Raw genomic sequence first — 21,452 nt, 5'->3', positions numbered from 1 at the left:
CTGGCACTGTTTACATGTCTTGTCACACACACACACACACACACACACTCTCTCTCTTGCTTTGCGAAGATCCTATGTTTATACATGTCTTGCTGCTCACATTGTTTGAGAGCTCCCTCAAATAGCAGAACCTTGTCCACCAAATCTAACTGTTGAACTATTTCTTCTGAATTCCCTCTCAAATGTCTGACTGCTGTTAATATGGCCTTAACAGTGATATAGTTACATGGCAGTTAGAGCATCTTTCGTGTGTACTTGTTGGATTGTAATTTGATTATACTTATCAGCTCAAGAAATGCAACAGGTAAGCACAGAACTGTGTCTTTGAGTCTTAAAAGTATGTTGTTGACACATGGAGTCTCTGCAGGACACGGCGTTTCAGTCACAATACGGGGCCCACAAACTTGCATTTGTGTTACTGTGACCCAAGAGGTTACACATTACAGAAATATAATTGGACAGTATTGATTATTGAACTCTGACAGACGTGTCATGATACAAGTTAATTTTTTCTAACTCCACAGGGACCCAATTCAGTTTGTCAAAAGAGAACAGGTGGGATACAGAAGTTATAACGTAAAATGAGATTCCTGTACATACTTAAAAGATAAATTAAACTAAAGACCTTCCCTGAAATTCAAACTGTGGCACTTATGTTTTTGGGTAGAACAATATCTGTTTGAAATTATTTTGGAAAAATGCTCAAAATTCTGACTTCAATGTCAGTATTCTGATTTATATCTCAAAAATCAATATGAAAAGATTTTAATTCTGAGAAGTCACTCTATTAACAGTGTCCACAATATTTTGATTTTTTGCGCAGTATTCTGGCGTTACTGATACAAATTTGACCATCCCTTGAAATTATATCCATCTTAGAACTCACCTAAATCTAAAAACAAGGGTTTTATCCATCAAATCTGCGCTCGGTTATACTCAAACCGGAAACGGGGGATGCTAGCAGAACTAACCTGGCAACCCCCGCTGCCGGTCTGTTCAGTAGTTACTGAGAGGAAGATGGTGGACTTGGCGACTGCAGCGTGCTCAAAACTCCGTCCCAAACACTTTGGAAAATACTTACTGTCGCAACCCGGTTTTAGATATAAATTACCTGGGGACAACCATAGATAATACATTGTGAAAAACCTTGAGGAAAGTGACTTTTTCGTCACCGGACAACTGTTTATTCCAAGACTGAAGAAAGCGGGGAGTTTCGGAGCGTGGTGGTGGTGGTTGGTGCTCGTAAAGGACGCTAGCGAACGGTAGCCAAAGTGTCAACAAAAGTGTGAAGACGGTGCAATTGTGGGAGCTTTTTCCCCTGCTGTCGACATAAACCACGGAGTCCATCCAGCCCTCTGCTGCCGCCGCCTTCATACCAACTGTCAAATCTGTGAGGAGCAGACTTGACAGTTGGACTGAAAGCAGGCTAACTTTAGCTAGCTAACCTCAGCTAGCTTTGTTGTGAACTGTGGATCAAAGCGCTACTCAGAATGCCACGGAGTAAGAAGGGGAAACGTGGCTCCAGCAAGCCGGGTAAGTAACAGCAAGTTAGCGGCCATGCTAACTCACCGTCCAGCTTCTGGCAAGAAACCGTCAGGAATGTTATGACTGAATATGGCAGTTGCGATTTAAGTGTCAATAACATTTCCACGTTGTACAGCTTCATCACCACACCTTAAGCGTAAAGCTAGACTAGCGGTAACAGTTTGGGGACCTCCTCTGTATAACATGAATGGTAATACAGCATGTTGATCCTCCGACGTTAACTTACACTACTTGACTTATAAATTGTTTTGCTCTCTGCCATGAGACGTTACAGCCATGTGGCTTACCGTTAGTGCTGCAGCTTAGCAGCGCAGTCCGCAAGCGTCAGACAGTTTGCGTTGAAGCCACTGACTTTAATGCGCTTAGATACGCGGAGAAGGAAAGTGCGATCCGTTTAGTGGTTAACGGAAGACCTCTAAGAATCAGGACCCCGGCTTGCCAGAGCTGCACTTGTAGGGTTTAGGTTAACCGCATATTATTTTTAGCTGCGACGCCATGCCACTCAAAACACGTAGATAAAAACGGTGTTGAAGAGGAACTACCCATGCAACAAGTACAATAGGGTGTCTCAGTACATTCACAAGTGAATTGAGTTCATTTACGTGCAGATAAAAATTGCTGCTTCGGAGTCACTGCAACACGTTTTTCTCAGTGTACGGTAGTGGTGCTGACCATGCATGTGCCTGTGAGGGTGTCACAGCCCCCTCACGTTTTATGAAGTGACGTTGCCCGGGAAGCTCACACGTGTCAGCGCCTCAATGCACACATACGCATATCTGTGCGGTGTAGATTTCTGCTGAAGATTAGAAAGAGCATGAGGGACATGCCAGTAAAGAAATGGAGCAAATGGCGGTATAAGTCTGGTGTTTCCAATATGTCTTAATATTTGCCAGCTTTTTTAGGATTAATTCATTTAAAGCTTCTAAGATATGAAAATGTTATTGTGCATCACTGTGTTGCAATGCAGCATTTAATGAATGGGGAAGATGGAGCTCGCTTCTGATGTTTTCTTCTCCGTCATGGTCATTCCTGCATTTTACCTTCCCATTCATTCATGCATCTGTCCGCCATTCTTCCTCCAATCCACATACCCTTTTATTTCATCCACCCATTCATTCCTCCATCCATACATCATCTCCAGGCTCTCTTCGTCAAGAGGTTCTTCAGCTGCAGCTGTCGGCTAAAGCCTCGCTGAAAGGTAACTCCTCTGACCCTAGACCCCTGACCCCAGCTTCGTGTTCTGCTCAAGGCTTGTCCAGAAGCTCTTGAAACTTGCATGCAGTAAACTCAGCAACCACTTTTTTCTTTTTTTCTTATTTTTGTAGCCGCACTGAAAATTTTTAACTCTTCCCTCCCTCATACATTACCTACTCAGTGTAATGAGTACTTTATTGGCTGACTGGCTGACTTCACCACAGCCTCTTTCTTGTCTTAGTTTTCTCATGCATGTCATGGGTTAATGCCCCACCTTCTTGCTGAAATTCATGGCTGTTTAAAAGACAAACATCATAGGACCATAAAGGAAATCCACGTCTGACCTTAACATCCACTCAACCTGTTCACTTACAAGTGGCTACTAACATCTTGTTGTGCTTCAACACCGTCTACTTTACCCAAGTCAGAGGGTGTTCCCATCTTGCCATTAATTTGGTTGAAATCTCTCCGACCATCCAACCTCATTTTCTTACCTGTGCTGGCACCAGAAAAGTTGGACAAAGGCATTTACTGTTTCCTTGAGTGACTCTTATGCATACGTTTGTGTCACGTAAGTGAAACACGCTTGTTCACATCACCACACTGCTTGATCCACTGAGAAGTTGGTTTAATTTCTAATTGTGTCATCATTACTCTGTGACTTTCCCTTCCCACATTGCCTTGCTGCTGTCATGGGTTTTTATTTTAAACACATGTTATTTTTTTATTGATTTATAGTTCAAATCTATACTTAACACGGATCTGTAGATACAGCAACAAATTGGACAGAATCTGATGTTACATTTGTGAGGTTGTCGTTAGGCAACAGGCTTGTCTGCTGCTCGGTTAATTTAGTCTTGTATTTAAAGCTTGTACTACCAGGCCATGCCAGGGGGCTCAAACAAGCTCTCACCCTTTTGGCTCAGAGTTCTGATTTGTCTGTCAGCAGAGCCTCTTCCTCAGGGACCTGCTGACTACTGAGCAGTGTGAGTGATTGCTTTGTAAGCAGAAAGGAGCAAAGTGGAGATGACACGTGAGTTCTGGCAGGGAGCTCACACTTACCATCAGTGAGTTGTGTGTGGGCAGGCCTGCGTGGGAAGGTGTGCAGCTGTGTGTGTGTGTGTGTGTGTGTGTGTGTGTGTGTGTGTGAGTGTGTGAGTGTGTGTGTGGCTGCAAGGGAGTAGCCTATACAGTGACCGGGGGTTCAAGGATGATAACCGGGGAATTACTGACTGATATGCACTTGCAGGGCATTATCTCTGCTGTGAACAGTAGCTTTGTAAGCAAGAGAGCCTGTGGGCTGTTTTTTAAAGAAAACTGAATGTTACATAAGGAAAACAGGGTTGTCAGGGATGTGTTCAGGTTTAACTTGTTACGATGAAAAGCTGGATGTCGTATGACGTTCTCAATCTATTGAATGTGAATATGAATGTATTTAACCTCTGAAAGACTAGAGTCCCCAAATTTCATGTAAACATGTTAGCACAGCGGCATCTTATTAGTATCTCATAAGATGTATCTGATTTCAAAGAAATGTGCAGATGTTCCTGTGCTGAGATGATTGGATATTTTACTCTGACCAACAGTTTTTGATCTCCCAGATGTCAGCTGTTTCCCAAGAAACAGCAACTTTTCTGATCTTCATCCAAGTAGGACTAGAGGCTTTACTTTGTGTTGCTAGCTCAGCACTACAATCACTTACACACACCTAGTTTGTAGACTGTATAGAATACTGACACGTGTGAAAAGGTAGCTATTAATATGAACACAACATGCAACTATTGTGTCATCATTGTACAGTAAATATTTGGTATTAAGCAATTATCCAGCTGTTATCTGGTCACCTCAACTCTAAAAAATTCAACAAATAATTTTGCTACTGTCAGAAATTTGCCAGGCAAGAGCAATCAGAAGAGTAGAAAAGAGCCATTTAAAGGACAGTCTTGCACTTATGGGTACATCTGTCAACCACAGCAGAAATTCAGCAGCCTGTGATAAGATATTTCCCACCTTGAATGCTTCACTTCTGCAGTGTAAAGAAAAGGCAGAATAGCACATCAGGCTACAATGACTCTACAGTTGGGTCTGCTGAACTTTAGCCCAGTTTACTCAGTTTACACATCCTGAGCTCAAATATAGTCCTGGTTCCAATTACCCATTTGGCTCATTTGAATTTCTTCAATGTCTTTACTTATATACTTATAAGGTATAGGTGGAAACAGCTAAGTGATGTCAGAAAATGTGCTTCTAGAGTTGTCATGTCCAAAGCAGGCGTTGAGCCTGTACCTAAAGCAGATTGGAACAGACTGAACTTGGTACTGTTGCAGATCATCTGCAGGAAAGAGTTAAAACATGTTTTAACTCAGAAAGCATCTCACAACTACAACTTCCATGTTGCATTTCTGCAACAAACAGTGACCTCTGGGTTACCTCCAGTGTCCTGGTTGACCTGAACATGAACACACACGCATGCACACACATACACAAGAGTGTGACCATTCTGGATTGTACACACTGAATGAATGAATAAATGAATGGCGACTCTGGTCTCCAGTAATCCCACCAACAGTAGAAAGTCCTGAGCCAGCAGGAACCTGAGGGTTAGCTTAGCTTAGCTCGCATGGCTCTTATCCCCTGTTCTGTTCAGGGTCTGTGTAACAAACTGTCCCACTCCTTCATACACACACAGGGCAGAGCTGTGTTGAAACATAAATACACTAATTACTGCCTGGTACTACTAAGAATTTAAAAGATGATAGAGAGTTGGAAATTCATTCCATTTTCTGCTCTATCCTCTCATTACTGTGTGACATTGATAATACAACGTGACAGTGGTATATTGGAGGTCCCATGTGGGTCTGAGTGTGTTCCTGTGTGTATAAGAAGAACTCTGGTGTACAGTTACTGACAAAGACAGACAGCTGAGCAGAGTAAGCCTATAGTCACCTTCCCTAAACCTGCTATCAGTCACAGGGGAATGGCTTCCTGACAAATTCTGGTTAATTTTGGGACCTGTCTTGTTAAGTATTTCTATTTCACATTCAAAGTTAACCAGCCATCATCTTGATGCTCTTGACCATTTTATAGAGATCCTAACTGGCTGTTGAAAAAACACTCAAAGTTACCATAAAATTTAAGTCTATATCACCAAAAACTGGCCATTGTAAACTCTGAAAAAGTATTCACTGCGGGGTTCTTGCGTATTAAGGTGTTTCTATTTTGCCCACCCCCTTGTATTGCAGCCTGCTGTGGAAAAAACGATACACAACCAGGCAATGCTTTGGACAATACAGGGAGGAAATGACTATTGTTGCTCAACGACATTGTGGCTTCTGTTTGGAAACTTTTCAATTTATTTTTGACCTAGTGTTGCTCATTATTTCCGAAAAGCTTTTTTTGCAGTCTGTCACTGCCCTGATATCTGCAGGTAGTGGGCTTGTCAGTCCACCCTCACCATACCTGTCATGATCGAGATGCATTGTCTAGATCTGTTGATTTTTTAGTCCTCTTACACTCTGCAGCAGGACATGGCTGCCACTGAAAACAGCCTTCAGGCTTCTGCTTGTTAACTTGCATCACAATTCAGAGATTATTCATTCACATTCGCTCCCTTGACATAACCCAAAACAATCAGAATTTATGTCTGAATTAAGACTCCAAGTGGTAGCTTTCAGTTTAATGTAAATGTATCACTCAACACACGCGCTCTCCCTTTTTTTTTCCACCACCATCTTCATATCCTTCCTTTCTCCTTCATTCTTCCTTCATTTAATCATCGTCATCTGTCTTTTTTCTTTCTCTAGGTATTAAAAATGGGGTGAAGGGAGAGTCGGGTGCCAGTGATGATGAGCTGACGTCTGATGTCCTCAGCCACTACAGCAGTGCCAGCGAAAGCACCTCAGTGCTGGAAGAGGGCACAGGTTTGTACATAAATGCAGATAATGCATATGTTTCTTAGATACCTGTTTATTTCTGATCACAATAAGCAAAGCACTGCTTATATACACTAAAGTAAATAAATGCAGGCAATGTTTTATAATTCTAATTATATTTTACTTGATTTTTTTCCTCCTAAACTGAAGCATTAAACTTTTATATCGTTAAAATCATTTGTGTGTTGTCTGGCCACGTGCAGGAGGGGAGCAGGTGGATGAGCAGACTGCCCAGGAGGAAACAGAAGACAAACTCAAGCAGTGTATAGACAACCTGATGGATAAGAGGTGAGGTCACTGTCAATGATAAAGATAGGACATGTCAGGAATAAACAGGAAGACAAATGCTGGTGGAAGTGATGGTGCAACAACAGACTGTTGTGCTTTAGATATTGCAGGAAGTGATGTTACTAACAATCTCAACCTTATGGTCCTCTTTCCCTCTCCTTGTCTCTCTCAGCACAAAGACGCGTCTAGCAGGTCTCGAGTCATTGCGACAGGCCTTCTCTGCCAGGCTGCTGTACGACTTCCTGACAGAAAGACGCCTCACCGTCAGCGACTGTCTGGAAAGGAGCCTTAAGAAAGGTAAGATGGACCAGATATTCAACTATGTTAGTTAAATAGAGTGCATTTCTTCAGGGCTTTCTGCAGAATTATTGAAAACACATGTGGTGATTTTGTATGAATTTACACACAAAGCAAAGGTTCATCTTCCCTCAAGTGCTAGTGAAGAAAACATGTAATTCTGTTTCTCAAGGTGGGACAGAAACACAATCAACAACAGCTGCGGTTATTGATAAATAAAGAGTAACTTTCTGGAAAGGAGCCTTAAGAGCTTAACAGTTGGGGTTGTTGATAAATAAAGGGTAACTCTCTGTTGCCTCCAGGCAGCGGGGAGGAGCAGTCAGCAGCAGCCACAGTCTTTGCCCTGCTCTGTATCCAGCTGGGGGGTGGAGATGAGGCAGAGGAGGGCTTCAAGATGCTTCGTCCTATCCTCACCTCCATCCTGATTGACAGCAGTGCCAGCATAGCAGCCCGCCAGAGTGTAAGTGATCACATAAACCTTCTCTGATATTGTGCAAAACGTTGGGTACAGCATTAGCTTTCTGTCACAGCAACCTCTGAAAATGAAACATGGAATGCACATCTGCTCGGACATACACGTGTGAATGCTGGATCAAAAATTAGTCTTGTGGACTAAAACTCAGTCAGCAATGTGACAAGGAAAGTTGGGGAACAACAACAGCAAATCCAAAAACATCTGGTTTAGCAAAGAAGTCGTTGAGTGCAAAGTCTGCGGTGCATTTCTCCCGCCCAGCTGACTTCACTTTCAACCTTTATTGTTTTCTTATAGTCAAATGAGTCATAGCTTAGACATTCAATTAACAACATTAAAGGAAAACTCCACTTTAAAAATATGATATTTTCTCTACAAATTCAGTTTTAAGGTGGACTGTCCACAGAAGGAGAATTTCCCAGTCTGTCAGGGTTTCAGCTTTGATGTTTTTGTTCATGTGTCAACTGCTAATTTCAACCCACTGTGTCAGTTTTGGAAACAAACAGAAGACATAAAAACACAACAGTAGACAGTGTTTAGGGGACTCTTAAGGACCACTCCCACTGCGTGACATTAACAGCAGTCATGTTTTGTCCAGTAGTTCCCCATCTTAAAACCAGGTATTTACCATTTAGGAAAAAAAACAGCACACGATAACAATTTGGTAGGTTATTTAAAAAAGGAATCAGATTAGGATCATGGTTCCTGCCCTTGTGCAGTGGTCATAGGTCTTTAACTAAACTTCTGGTCGTTTGACTGTTCTTCATCTGTCTCCATCAGTGTGCCAGAGCTTTGGGGATGTGCTGTTACGTCTCTGCTGCTGAAGACGGGGAGGTGAGAATGACTTGTTCTCAATGGCTGAATCCATCATGACACATGAAGTGTTGGCACCACAGAAAAAAAAATTGTCATCCCTCACAAAGTTTTTTTTCTTTTTCCCCCTTAACATCACCACTGAACCCTCCCAGGACTTGATCAAGTCGTTGACCCTTCTGGAGAGTGTGTTCATGTCTTCCTACCCCAACAGAGAGGGAACACTGCCCACACCCAAACCCGGCAGTCCAGGCCTCCACTGCGCGGCCCTGCAGGCCTGGTCACTACTAGTCACCCTCTGTCCTGCGTCAAGACTGACTGTGCTGCTTAACCAGTGAGTGAAACAAACTCAGTGTTCAAAATGGAAAAAAAAAAAATCTGCCTCAGTGTGGACTCATTTTGATAAATCATATTTCAGAATTAAAGTCTTTAACAGTGACGAGTAGTGGAACCAACAGTCATTCTCCCCCTCTGTTGCCATCCCTGTAGTCACCTCCCCAAACTGCAGGCGTGTCTGCAGAGCAGTGACGTCAACTACAGGATAGCAGTGGGAGAGACCATCGCTCTGCTGGTGGAGCTGGGACGAGATATAGAAGAGGTAAAGGCACACACATATAGACAGTTGTGTACCTTTGTGAGCAGGCACACATGCACTGCTGAAATGAATGATGTGTACTTCTTGTACCAATATACCCATATCTCCGGTTTAAGGAGTTTTCTCGTTTTAAAATCATTTTTCTTTCTACAATAATGTCACTGTAGGAGTTCGAGGTGGAGGACAGTGAAAGTCTGTGTCACTCTCTGAAGAGTTTAGCCACTGACGGCAACAAGCACCGAGCCAAGAACGACAGGCGGAAACAGCGCTCCATCTTCAGAGAGGTGCTACATTACATCGAGGTGTGTTTTATTGCTGTAGCCATAATATTTACAGCAATAACGATTTGTCTTTCGTGTCAATAAATCAGCCACAGACCAATTTCACCATCATTTCAATTTGTGCACATCTGCCCTGAGTTTTGCTTGAAATGTTTGGTTTCCTATCCCTTTTTTGGCTCTGACTTTGTGATGTCCCGTTTCTTCTTCTGCAGAACGAGGACTTCACAGAGGAGAAGATCAGGTTTGGCGTGGAGAGTGTTTACATCGACAGCTGGATGAGAAGAAGAATCTATGATGCCTTCAAAGAGATCATGGAATCCGGAGTCAGACACCACCTACAGGTCAGGAAAATGCACTGAAACCAGTCGTGTACTTTCAGAAGAAAGAGTTTCTGTTCTCACAGGGGTGTTTGTGCCCCAGTAATACTGCATATAGCTCTGATACAGCCTTGTTCATGGCTGGCTAATCTTCTGTCACTTCCACCTGGCCAGCAGTGCTGTGGGATTGCTTTTTTGCATAGCTTCCACAGAGTGATACTAGTTTCAGGTTTTTACACCAAAAGCTGAGTAGGAATACTGGTATGTGTCTGCAGAGACAATTTCAGTGGCAGGCTGTGAGCCTGGCAAATGATACGCACACAATGAACACACCTACACATGCCTCACATACTGCATGTGTGGGCGAATCCCACTCCCTCGCTGTTAGTTATTGTGTATGAATAAGCTGAGCAGTAATGCACACTCTAATACGACACAGCCTGCATTATAGCAAAGTGGCACTTTTACTGCAAAATGTAACCAATAATGCCTCATTAGACTGGAAATGTTAATAGAGGTCTTTGGTAGGTGAGTTTACACCTCAGTTAATTCATTAAATTCTCCATATTTGTTTAGTTTGACATTTATGTGTTGTTCATTTTGGTGTGTTTTTGCTTTGGTGCAGTTCAACCCACTACTGAGAGACATCTTTGGCCTTGGCCCGCCCCTCATCCTGGACGCTACTGTCAAAGGCAACAAGATCTCTCGATTTGAGAAGGTAACAGCTTCACTTCTGTGCTTGAATCTCAATCTGCGCACCGGAGCAATCCAACCTTGGATCATGTGAAGGCATTTTTCAGGATTTTTCTCCTCATCTTGCATTTATGTTACATCCTTGAAATGCTGCTGCAGTGGAGGTTCAGCTAAAAGTGCCACAAAATCAAAATAAAAGGAAGTTATGATTGTGTGATTACAGCCTGAGAAGTACAATAATCATTGCACTCATCTCTTTACCCTTTTTTTTGACAGCATCTTTTCAACTCAGCTGCTTTCAAGGCGAGGACAAAACAGAGGAGCAAAGTCAGGGACAAACGGGCCGACGTCATGTGAGAGAAGGACGAGGATGGGATGAATGGATGACTAAACGAGGAACTCCTTGGGCTGTACTGAGATGGGTACAGAATGATGCCTTCAGCTGCAAAGACTCAACAAACTCTAAACAGGGCTTTTTCACTTGTGCTCTTCACCTGCAAATTAATTCTCAAGATGGCCAACATTTATTAGCAACTCCCACAGGCAAAGGCAGTCTCGCTGAGGAACAGTGTTACTGCTCCTCTGAGCAGCCATGTGCTAAAGTGATGCTAAACCTCTTTTATGTGGGATTGAATCGGCTTCATTACACAGGAGATTTTCTGTGCTCACGAGATGTGATCTTCAGATATGAAAAAGGTGTTTTAGTCATTTTATCAATACAAATACAGAGAAAGTAAAGTATGAAGTGTCATTGTGAGAGTCAAACATTTTTAAAGCTTTATGGTACATTTGAGAATGTGTGGAAGCCTTCCATGTTACACTCACTGAAACCCTCTTTGGTGCTCTTGGGTATTGTTTTTGATACTCATCTTGATGTGCTGCCCAGCGGCTTGACAGTCAAGTCTTTTAAATCCAGTTTCCACATAAAGCCACTTTTCCATAACAAGTCCAGGTTAATCTCTGAAACTAGATATTTGATCATCCACTTCTAAAACAAAAAGCAAAATAAATGAAGAGCATCAGATATAACCTGGAAAAACTCTCCTCTACTCTGGGCTGATGATTCCTCCTTCTCCCCCTCTATCCTCCTGTTTCTACACCTCGAGTGGCTGCTCCAGCTGCTAAGCCAGAAACCGACTATACAAACAATGCAACCTACAAGAAAATGTGTGTGGTGTTTTGCTTAAGTGTGTTTTATTTAAATTATATTTAACATGAAATAAAACACAACCATATAAACAAGAACATGCCTAATTAAAATATGAAATTGAAGAGTTAATATTGTCATGTTTGTATTGATTTTTTTTGAGAGGAAAAATACATTTTAACCATTTTGGGTGGAAAGTTGTATTTTACTTTCTAATTTATTAAAATAGCAGTACTGTGTGATTTTTAAGAAATTAAAGAATGCTAAGAATTGTTTACAGACACAATTATGGGATGACGAGGAATTTCTATTTTTTTTCCCATGTATGTTTTTAATGCGGGTTGGCGGGTCATACAGTCTATCTATATGTATGTATTGCAGATAGAATGTATAGAGGGATTTATGGTAAGGTGTGCACTTGAATCATGAGATGCATTTGAATGACTTCCCCTCTGATGAACTGTAAATACGTACAGGCCACTAACCTGAGCTGCTGATCAGAAGAGTTGGCCTTTGTAACGGTCATCAGGTTAACATGTAAAATTCAGTGCTCCTGACTGTGGCCGCAGCATTTTCAGTGTGTCTGATTGTATTGAATTTTCAAAGCACACTTAACAGCTGCCTGGATATTTCAGTACTTTGGTGAAAACTTTTCATCAGCTTTCACGGTTTCCTGTGGCCTCCCATATTACAGCCTCACCATACTGTCTTATTATTGGTTCTGGTGTTTCAGAACGTGGACAGAAGATGCATCACATGAAATAAACATTATTTGAGCACTTTCTTTGTCTCTCTTACAATTCCCAAAAGTTGGCTCGTAGAAAGTAATCAGATTTTACCACTGTGATAATTTTAAGGAAAAAGTCAATGTTAGCCTGGGTAACTGATATGACACACTTTGGTACAGACTGTTTTTCCTTTTGATATATATGATGATTATATAATAATGAAAAGCAGCTATGGTTTGAAAGATAAGATATAAGAATGACAAAGTATTGAACCCCTGGTAAAAATACAGTTCATGGTGTTTACACATTTCAGGCAGACTTAATGGATATTAATGTAAATGTCAAGTTACGGAAGAAAAAACTTGGAAAAATTAGCATAAGAAACGTATATTAAATCGCTGGTAATGAAATGTTCAAAAAGTAAGCTTCAGTGACATTAGAATTAACTTTGGTATTGATAATATTGACTTTTCCATCTGTAGCAATCATTTGTTGTGGTCATCTGCTGCCCCCTTGCGGTCGGCGACTTCCCTACAGTACACCCCTCCAAACTAAACCACGGTGGTATCGTCCATGCAAGAATTCAATATGGAGGCGCTGGTGCAGTGAAAATCATAGTTGTGAAATGTTGAATGAAGTCCAAAGGATGCGATAAGAGGTGATAAAATCAGTGAAAGACTAATACTGATAAATTCATGAACGGAGCTGCTGTAAAACCGAGCCTGACGACTTTCTGTAACCCTCCGAGCGGCTTTTAACGGGTTTAGCGTCTGTGTGTGATTCGCGAGCCTGCACCTGTGTCTCAGCTTCCGCCGTTGACCGTTCAGCTGTGACAGCTTGGTGCTTTAAATGAGAGCTCTGCGTGGGCTCGGCAGCACACACCGATGGACCCCGGACAAATCACCGGGGTGTACGGAGAGGTCAGCGGCCTCCCGACGCCTGTTTCCGCTCATGTGAGTGAGGAGCAGCTCCCAGAGATCCGGATCTACACCGTGGCTGCAGGTGAGCTGGGGACGTGCACGCACGACCACGCACACGCACGCAATTTTATGTCATAGGGACGTGTGCTTCGGCCTATAAGGAAGGCAAGTCCCGATAATGTGACTGTATACACTAATTTATGTCCCCACAACATGAGTATTACATATCCACACACACTCATCTCAACCAAACCATTTTACAAACAGTTTTGACATTTTTGTGTCTTCCTCATCACCACATGACAATGATGGGAGATCAGTGGGGTGGAATAAGCAAGTTTCCACACACCATACACCACACATGATGAGAGTACTTAAGTGAACAAACAACACAATACTCTTCTTTTAGCTGTCCCAGTAATGTCCTGAGGGTGGCACTTAAGAACAGGCCATGGAGGCATTGATGTCAGGTCAGATGCCAGTTTGCCCAACAGATGTCCTGTGTGCAAAGCTGACATTTTGGACTGATGACGGCACAAGAGGAAAACTCACTATGTCTGAAATGGAAATAACTCATCTTCTGGGGGATATGAGTGTCCACAGTAAACTTCCTGCACATATCTCCATTTGTTCATGAATGTGTGAATTTGTTAATATGTCCATTCAAATGGCCACGTGAAGACTTGATCTGTAAGTGATGAAGAGTCATTGGATATCATCCTTTGGGAATGATGACCATCCAGATCAGATTTAATGACAGTCCAGCCTGTATCTAACCTGAATCAACAGGTAAATAATGCAGGAAATTTAAGAGATCCTCATGTGCTTTCAGCTGGTCAGCGTTGGGGAAAAAGAAAACAACTAAATCCCTCTGGGAATGACTTTCAGTGTTTCGTTGGATTTCGTGACAGCCTGCTGGTCAAAGGCGCTCTGGGACTGACACCAGTGATCTTGTCTTAAGGGTTTAAAAAGGTTTACAGAGTAAACCCATCTGTTTGTCTGGAGGAATACTATTCAGCCTGACTGCACTTCACTGGATATTGCACTGTACGTTTGATTGTGGTTTGAGGAGAGGACACTCGTATGATTCAAGTGGCTTTGACATTAAATGAATAGCATAAAGCGTTATATGTTATTGTGACATAAGTGTTTTTGCAAGCATCATCAAGTTATTAAAGAGTTCCAAAGTTGAACAATGAGCATAATAAAAGGTGACAGTGAGAGCAAATACTGGAAGTTTAATTATGCATAATAATAGCTTTTAGTGCACTGCAGTTTCTTGTTGCATATCTGCCAAAATTCACACCAACACAAACATACTGAATATGTGATCAACTAATGATCCTTTAAACCAGGAAGCGCAGATGGAAAATAAGTGAGCATCGCTTTATTTAACCCAGCTTTGTAAAACTTCTCACTGTGTCCACATCCAGAGTGGAGTCAGAGGGACCTGGTCCGAGGCTCCAGACTTCACTACTCACAGCAGTGGACTCTGATCACAGACAGCAACGACAACAAGACAATCAGGACTGTCCTCCCACCAGGACCCTGTGCACCTCTGTCTGGAGAGTGAGTGGACACACACACACACACACAAAATACTATAAGAAGACCCCTCACCTTCAACAGATAAAAAAAATCATCAGAAATTTTACTCAGATCTTTTTATTGGCATTCATTGACTAGAAAGGCAGATTTATTACAGCTTTGAATGTAAATGAATGTCTTTATCTCTCCTCTGCAGGTTGCTGAGTGGACTCTCTCCCATCCGAGGCCTGAGGGCCGTTGTCAGGGAAACAGGTGGCCACCAGCTCCTCGAGGTGGGAAAAACAGAGCGCAGTATCCTCTGTAAGATCCACATTTGAGCATTTTGACAGACTGTTGTTTATGGTTGCTGTTGTTCAGATATGGGACCGCCACGGCCTCAGGAAATGCATCAACCTGACCGCTCTCAACAAACACGGCAGAGTGTACGACGACAGTAAGACGCACGTTTCACGTTTTAGCTTGTTTCAGCAAGATCATCATCACTGATGGAGTCACATCAATCTACTGCACACAGTGTTCTACTCGTCTGAGACATACATTTGTACTGTGTTTATATAAAGTTTGGTGTGTGTGTGTGTGTGTGTGTGCGTGTGTGTGTGTGTGTGTTTCCAGCCCAGTTTGGCTGTCTGTCATGGTCGGAGTGTGAGAATAAACTGTTGTATGTAGCTGAGAGGAGCAAGAAGACATCACCAGAAACACATGATGGGGAATTTGCATGTGGGAAGGTATCACACACATCACACATGCACACACGAAGCAGATTATGTATTATTGAAGTACACAGAAGTGTTTTTCCTTTTGCTTGTCTCTTATTTTACTGGTGTGTGTGATATGTGCTCAAACAGGACAGGAGTGTGTACTGTGAAGACTGGGGCGAGGCTCTGACCAATAAGAGCTTTCCGGTGATTTGTGTGGTGAACCTGCACCGCGGCTCTGTTAGCGTGCTGCAGGGCGTCCCACCTGACGTCTCACCTGGACAGGTGAGGGCAGCAAGGCTTTCGGCTACTTCACCTGACAATGCCGGATTTAGATGTTTTTGGACTGTTATTGTGGGTGAAGTGTGAATTTTGAGTCCCCCAAATAGTAATGATAGACTAACAATAGCATGTCCTGTGTGTGTGTGTGTGTGTGTGTGTGTGTGCGTGTGTGTGTGTGTGTGTGTGTGCGCGTGTGGCGTCCTCCAGGCTCTGTGGGCTCCTCGCAGTCAGTCGGTGGTTTTCGTCGGTTGGTACCACGAACCCTTCAGACTTGGACTGAAGTTCTGCTCCAACCGCAGGTTTGATAGCTGCTTTGTTTTCAGCCTGAGTCAGCATGAAAAACAAAAAAACAAATGTCGGATGCAATTTATTTATGTAGCTGACAATCACAAGTTTTGATTTGTGCAAGTAGTAAAAAGGAAAATGTCAGGAAAAAAGTCAGAAATGGTGCTGGCAAAACCCATGAATCCCTGTTGGTCTGTTGCAAAAACAAACTTCTTTTTAACACATGCTGGATTTAAAAGCAGTGCAAACGATCATATGTATTTAGTATCAGTCAGGCGTTGTTATTATTGCAGTATGTTGGTAGCACAGGAGGTAATTTTCTTGTGCTAAATTGGAACTGAAAGAGCATGAAAAGCAGAAACAAGGTTCAACCTTGTTCTGTTTCCAAGCATCAAGAAGAAAACATTTACGTCTCGTACGATTCCGTTTCAGATCAGCGTTATTCAAGGTCGACCTGAATGGAAACTGTGGTGAGCGCATCGTCTTTGTCTCTTTGTTATTGAGCCAAACCCGCACACTCTCTGACCCCTGTACGTCCTCCTCCCTCCAAACCAGAGTGTCTGTCTGGGGACAACCTGTCGGTGTCCTGTCCCAGGCTGAGCCCAGACGGGTCCACGCTGATCTACCTGCAGGGTCGAGTCTTTGGTCCTCACAACCAGTGCCTCAGTCTGCAGCAGGTACTCTGTGTTTGTGCGTCTGTGTGTGTGTGTGTCTATGTGTTCCCTTCTGTGAACAGTGGCTGTTGATCCTCCACAGTTGGACCTGAAGAGCAGGAAAACGTCCACACTGTTGGATGTTGTCAACAGACCACAGACTGGTAGGTGACATACTGTAATGCTGCAGGGACTTTAGTGTCTGTAGCTTTTTGAACACACATTCATGATCCAACGCCAGTGAATTCTCCCCATGCCTGTCTGTTTCAGGTGAGTTTGCAGGTGTGTACGAAGCTCTGCCATCCTGTTGCTGGTCTGCAGACAGTCAGAGAGTCGTGTTCAGCAGCGCCCGCAGGAACTGGAAGGTAACAACCACATGCTAAGCTACGCTAATCAACTCCTGGCTCTAACTACATAATTTACACACACGAGGGAGGTAGCAATCTGACTACAAACCGGAGATAAAAAATACCTACGAAACATCGTTTTTCTAACATTTTGTAAATCATTTTGATTTTGTGTTCATCACTTTGCTCTCTCCTCTCTCACTCAGGATCTCTTTATGGTCGACAGAAGATCAAACAAAGTTACCTCCCTGTCTGATAGTAAGAGTCCGTCCTCTCCTCCACCTCCTCCTCCTCCACCACCTCTCTCTCTTCTGTCCTCATCTCCATCTCTTAATTTCCCTCCTCCTCCTCCTTCTCCTCTCTTTCATCCTCCCCTCTCCCCACTGCTTCCGCCTCCTCCTTCCCCCTGTTGGCCTCCCTATCCTCTCCCTTCTCCTGCTTTTTTTCCTTCTCATTTTCCTCCCCCTCCTCCTGCTGTTCCTTTGTCATCTCCTCTTACTCCCACTCCCCTCTCCCCTCTTCTCCCACCTCCCCCTTTCCCCCCACCTCCAGGTCAACCCCTTCCTTCTTACTCTCATGTCCCTCCTCCTCCTTCTCCTGTTCTTCCTCCTCCTTCTCCTGTTCTTCCTCCTCCTTCTCCGCTTCTTCCTCCTCCTTCTCCGCTTCTTCCTCCTCCTCCTCCTCCTCATACAGATCCCCTTCCTGATCCACCTCCCCCACCTCCTCCTCCTTCGCATCTTCATCATCAGGAGCACAAGAGAGAACAGGAAGGTACGACAAGACCGACAGGCTTAATGTTGCCTCCAACATCCTATCGGAGAATTTCAAAATAAAAGTCCAAAGTTGCAGAAACACCACAAGACCATGCAGTGAGCGCCAAAGACAACAGCAACAAAACCCCATCAGATGCAGCATTTCATCACAGTAGAAATGATAATTGCTTTTGTTGATATTTATGTTTTAAGACTTGGTCAGATGAAGGTCTTATTGGCACTCCACTTGCCTTGGAGTGAAAATAATTTAACTATTCAAAGTGAAATGATTCGATTTGAAATGGATCTTCACGTGACACCTCTTTCTCTCTCTTTGCTCCTGTTCGTGTTGTTTCTCTGTGTTGCCTCCTCTCCTCTGCAGGTCTCTCTGATCTTCCCAAACTTTATGGCAGCTGGAAGCTGCTGACAGTCCAGAGGGACCTGATGGTTGTCTGCTGCTCCAGCCCCAACACACCTCCCACTCTGGTCAGACAACACACACACACACAGGAGACACAACACCAAACTCCATGCTAAAATACTGGTTTCTGCAAAGTTAAACAATTATTATTATTTTGTGTGTGTGTGTGTGTGCGTGTGCGTGTGCGTGTGTGTGTGCAGAGGGTGGGTTTCCTCCCTTTGGCAGGTGAGACTGTAACCTGGCGAACCCTGCAGCAGCCGGTCATGACCTTTGACTTCCACTGGACAGTTCTAGATGTTACACCTCCAGCAGAGGAGGACAACCCGCACTATTGTTAGCAGGAGACACACACACACACAAAATAAAAAAAATAAATGTTGATCAGTCACTCCATCAATATAAACTTTGCTGTGATGTTAAACTATGTTGTCTCTCTATCCCCCCTCTTCTCTCTCTCTCTCTCTCTCTCTCTCTCTCTCTCTCCCTCCCTATGTCACTAATCAGCTGGTTTAGGTTTCGGGGCTGTCCTGGTGAAACCGTCTCGTCCCCTCCTTGAAGCCAGCATACCTCTGGTCGTCTTCATCCACGGTCTGTGTTAACGTCACTTCCTTGTGTGGTCACAGTATTTCTGCTTGCAGGATGGAAACATGTTGAAACATTTTGCTTGATTATTATTATTATTATTATTATTATTATATGAATTGTTATGTTTGTTTGCTCCCCCAGGTGGTCCCCACTCCCAGTTCCCAGCAGAGTGGAACTGCACCACAGCTGGACTGGTGAAACTCGGTTTTGCTGTGCTCATGGGTGAGGCTCGGTTTGTGTCAGACACACACACACACGTAACATACACAAACACTGGGACATCATTAGCTTGACATTTTGGGAAGTGTACTTCTTCACCTTTTTACCACTCTTACGTTAGTGTGCTAAATATGAAGCTACAACCAGCAGCTGGTTAGCTTAGCTTTAGCTTAGCGGCTAGCTTCATATTTAGTGATCGATCTTCTTCTGTCTAACAGGGTTCATGCAGCATTTGCCAAAATGTCAACCTGTTGCTTTAATCGCATTATATGTGCATATGCTTTTTGCAGAGCTAGGACTCATCACTTTTGTGTAAAACTCTGTATCAGTCTTTTTTTATCTTAACATCCTATAAAAAACAGATTTTAAAGATATTATTTTCATCATCTTACCTTTACTGACTTTACTTTTATGATTGCTCTTAGATCACAAGAGGATGTAGTTTACTGTAAAAGTGGTCTGTTTGTGTGAAGGTTTATTAAATGTGTGAAAATCAGTTAATCTGCTTTAAAAGACAATTTTGGTTTTATGGTGAAAACCAGTAAAAAACAAACTTTGTGTCTCTACCTAGTGAACTACCGCGGATCAACAGGGTTCGGCCAGGACAGCATTTTGTCCCTCATCGGTCAGATCGGAAGCCAGGATGTTAAAGATGTGCAGGTACTGGCTGACAGAGTCCTGGACAGAGTGAGGCTGGCAACAAATCCTGAGAGTAAAGAAAAAAAGCGTGAAATATTTGAGAACCAGTTGCGATGATTAGGAGGGATTAAGGGAAGCAGAAGGCGTTCACGCTTCTTTGAGCTCAGTGTGCAACTGAAAATGGTTTGACCTCAGTGTCTTTACCCAGAGGGCCGTGCTGAGTGCGCTACGGACGGACACCACCCTCGACCCCAAGCGCTTAGCCGTGATAGGCGGTTCTCACGGGGGCTTCCTAGCCTGTCACCTGGTTGGTCAGTACCCAGAGTTCTACAGAGCGTGTGCGGCCAGGAACCCCGTCATTAACGCTGCCACTCTGTTGGGCACCAGCGACATAGTGGACTGGTGAGACACGTGCACGTACGCAGCAACCCGTCCGCACAGCGCAGCACATCCAAACCGCTTCAGAGTTTGAATCTGTCGTCCTCTCTCTGCGTCTCCAGGCGTTACACCAGTGTGGGCTTTCAGTACTCGTATGAGCAGATACCCACCGCTGAGGCCATGGCTGCATTGTTGGAGAAGTCCCCCATCACACATGCTGCTCAGGTCAGACACAGGCACTTTAATCACAATGTACAAGTAACCAACATATTCTTCGACCAGGAGTTTCAAATCCAGGCTGAAAATGCATCTTTTTTCTCTTCACTTTGGTCCTGACTTCACTGGCTGGGAACCCAAATGGCTGACTATTCTTCATCACTGACGAGCAGGTTAGCTACCCCAATCCTGCTACTGCTATGATCCCTGTTTTCGGTATTACTTACCTCAACCTTGTTGTGTGAATTACCTGTGAGTTTTTGTGTGTACGTTTCATGTAATATCATGTGTTTTCTGCCTTTTTTGTGTACAGAGACTCTCCGGGTGAATTGCACTTTAAATATGTTGAAACTCAATTTGTAAAGCTGCTTTCATAGCAAGGCTGCAAATCTAAAGCTTTACTTGCAGCTTCTAGAGCCTGCAGTGCTCATTAGTGATGAAGGCCTTGTCATGTGCCCAGCTGTTATGAGGAGTTTTGACCTGTTTGACCCTTCTGAAGTCAATGTACCCTTGTACATTGACTTCAGAATGTACCCTTGTATTTGTGTTCAGGCAACAAGAGCCTGCAGACAGTTCAGTCCAGTCAGCATCTCACGAAAGTGTGTGTTGGTACAGTGTGTTTATCTGTGTGTTTGTTCATAGATCAAAGCTCCAGTGCTGCTGATGCTGGGGGGCAGAGACAGGCGGGTGTCTCCTCACCAGGGTCTGGAGCTCTATAAGGCACTGAAGAGCAGAGCTTTACCTGTCAGGTACAACAGAGGACACTGAGGTGTCTGTCATCAACACTAATGACTGTGAGCATTAGGACACATTTTCAGCTCTGCCCCTCTTTCTGTTTGTCCCTCCAGATTGTTGTGGTTTCCAGAAGACGGACATTCCCTCTCCAGAGTGGACACACAGGCCGACTGCTTCCTCAACACAGTGCTGTGGCTGCAGCAGCATCTCTAAACGCACATGCACACAAAGACTGTGATGAAGCATTGCTGAAGGCGCTTTGCTGCTGCTGCTACTGAACAGCCTCACAACAGAGGGTAAATGAGGTTATTATCACAGCAGCTGACAATCTTGAACACACCACTGCCTTTTTCACACCAACAAAAACTCATTGTGTACATTGCAATGTACCTAATTTTGTAATAACATTTCCAAATGTAGCATGTAATAAAGAAAATCTCACAAACTTGTATAGATTTTGACATGTTTGGTTCCT

At 43.5% G+C, this 21,452-nt stretch overlaps 2 protein-coding genes across 3 annotated transcripts; both read left to right on the top strand.

The window, feature by feature from the left end:
• Positions 1–1,018: 1,018 nt before the first annotated feature.
• On the top strand, positions 1,019–12,345 carry ifrd2 (interferon-related developmental regulator 2). 2 transcript variants are annotated; one of them, XM_041945674.1, is made up of 13 exons: positions 1,019–1,533; positions 2,687–2,743; positions 6,543–6,659; positions 6,875–6,959; positions 7,132–7,256; positions 7,559–7,716; positions 8,509–8,562; positions 8,697–8,875; positions 9,031–9,139; positions 9,304–9,438; positions 9,630–9,758; positions 10,360–10,452; positions 10,704–12,345. In XM_041945674.1, the coding sequence occupies exons 1-13, from the start codon at positions 1,491–1,493 to the stop codon at positions 10,782–10,784; spliced, it is 1,365 nt and encodes a 454-aa protein (XP_041801608.1). In that variant the 5' UTR covers positions 1,019–1,490; the 3' UTR covers positions 10,785–12,345. The 2 variants fall into 2 exon arrangements, with proteins under 2 accessions (XP_041801608.1, XP_041801609.1); XM_041945675.1 differs by lacking the exon at positions 2,687–2,743.
• A 540-nt stretch (positions 12,346–12,885) lies between these two features.
• Positions 12,886–21,425, top strand: zgc:136971 (S9 family peptidase). Its single transcript, XM_041945347.1, has 21 exons — positions 12,886–13,304; positions 14,656–14,791; positions 14,967–15,042; positions 15,128–15,203; positions 15,383–15,495; positions 15,616–15,750; positions 15,955–16,046; positions 16,465–16,502; positions 16,588–16,709; positions 16,789–16,849; positions 16,956–17,050; positions 17,239–17,290; positions 18,167–18,270; positions 18,406–18,538; positions 18,710–18,793; positions 18,932–19,012; positions 19,581–19,669; positions 19,857–20,050; positions 20,149–20,251; positions 20,885–20,991; positions 21,091–21,425. The coding sequence occupies exons 1-21, from the start codon at positions 13,187–13,189 to the stop codon at positions 21,188–21,190; spliced, it is 2,109 nt and encodes a 702-aa protein (XP_041801281.1). The 5' UTR covers positions 12,886–13,186; the 3' UTR covers positions 21,191–21,425.
• The last annotated feature ends 27 nt before the right edge of the window (positions 21,426–21,452 follow it).

Source organism: Chelmon rostratus, chromosome 10, assembly GCF_017976325.1.
Source record: "Chelmon rostratus isolate fCheRos1 chromosome 10, fCheRos1.pri, whole genome shotgun sequence".
NCBI lineage: Eukaryota > Metazoa > Chordata > Actinopteri > Chaetodontiformes > Chaetodontidae > Chelmon > Chelmon rostratus.
This window is presented reverse-complemented; position numbering and strand designations above follow the sequence as displayed.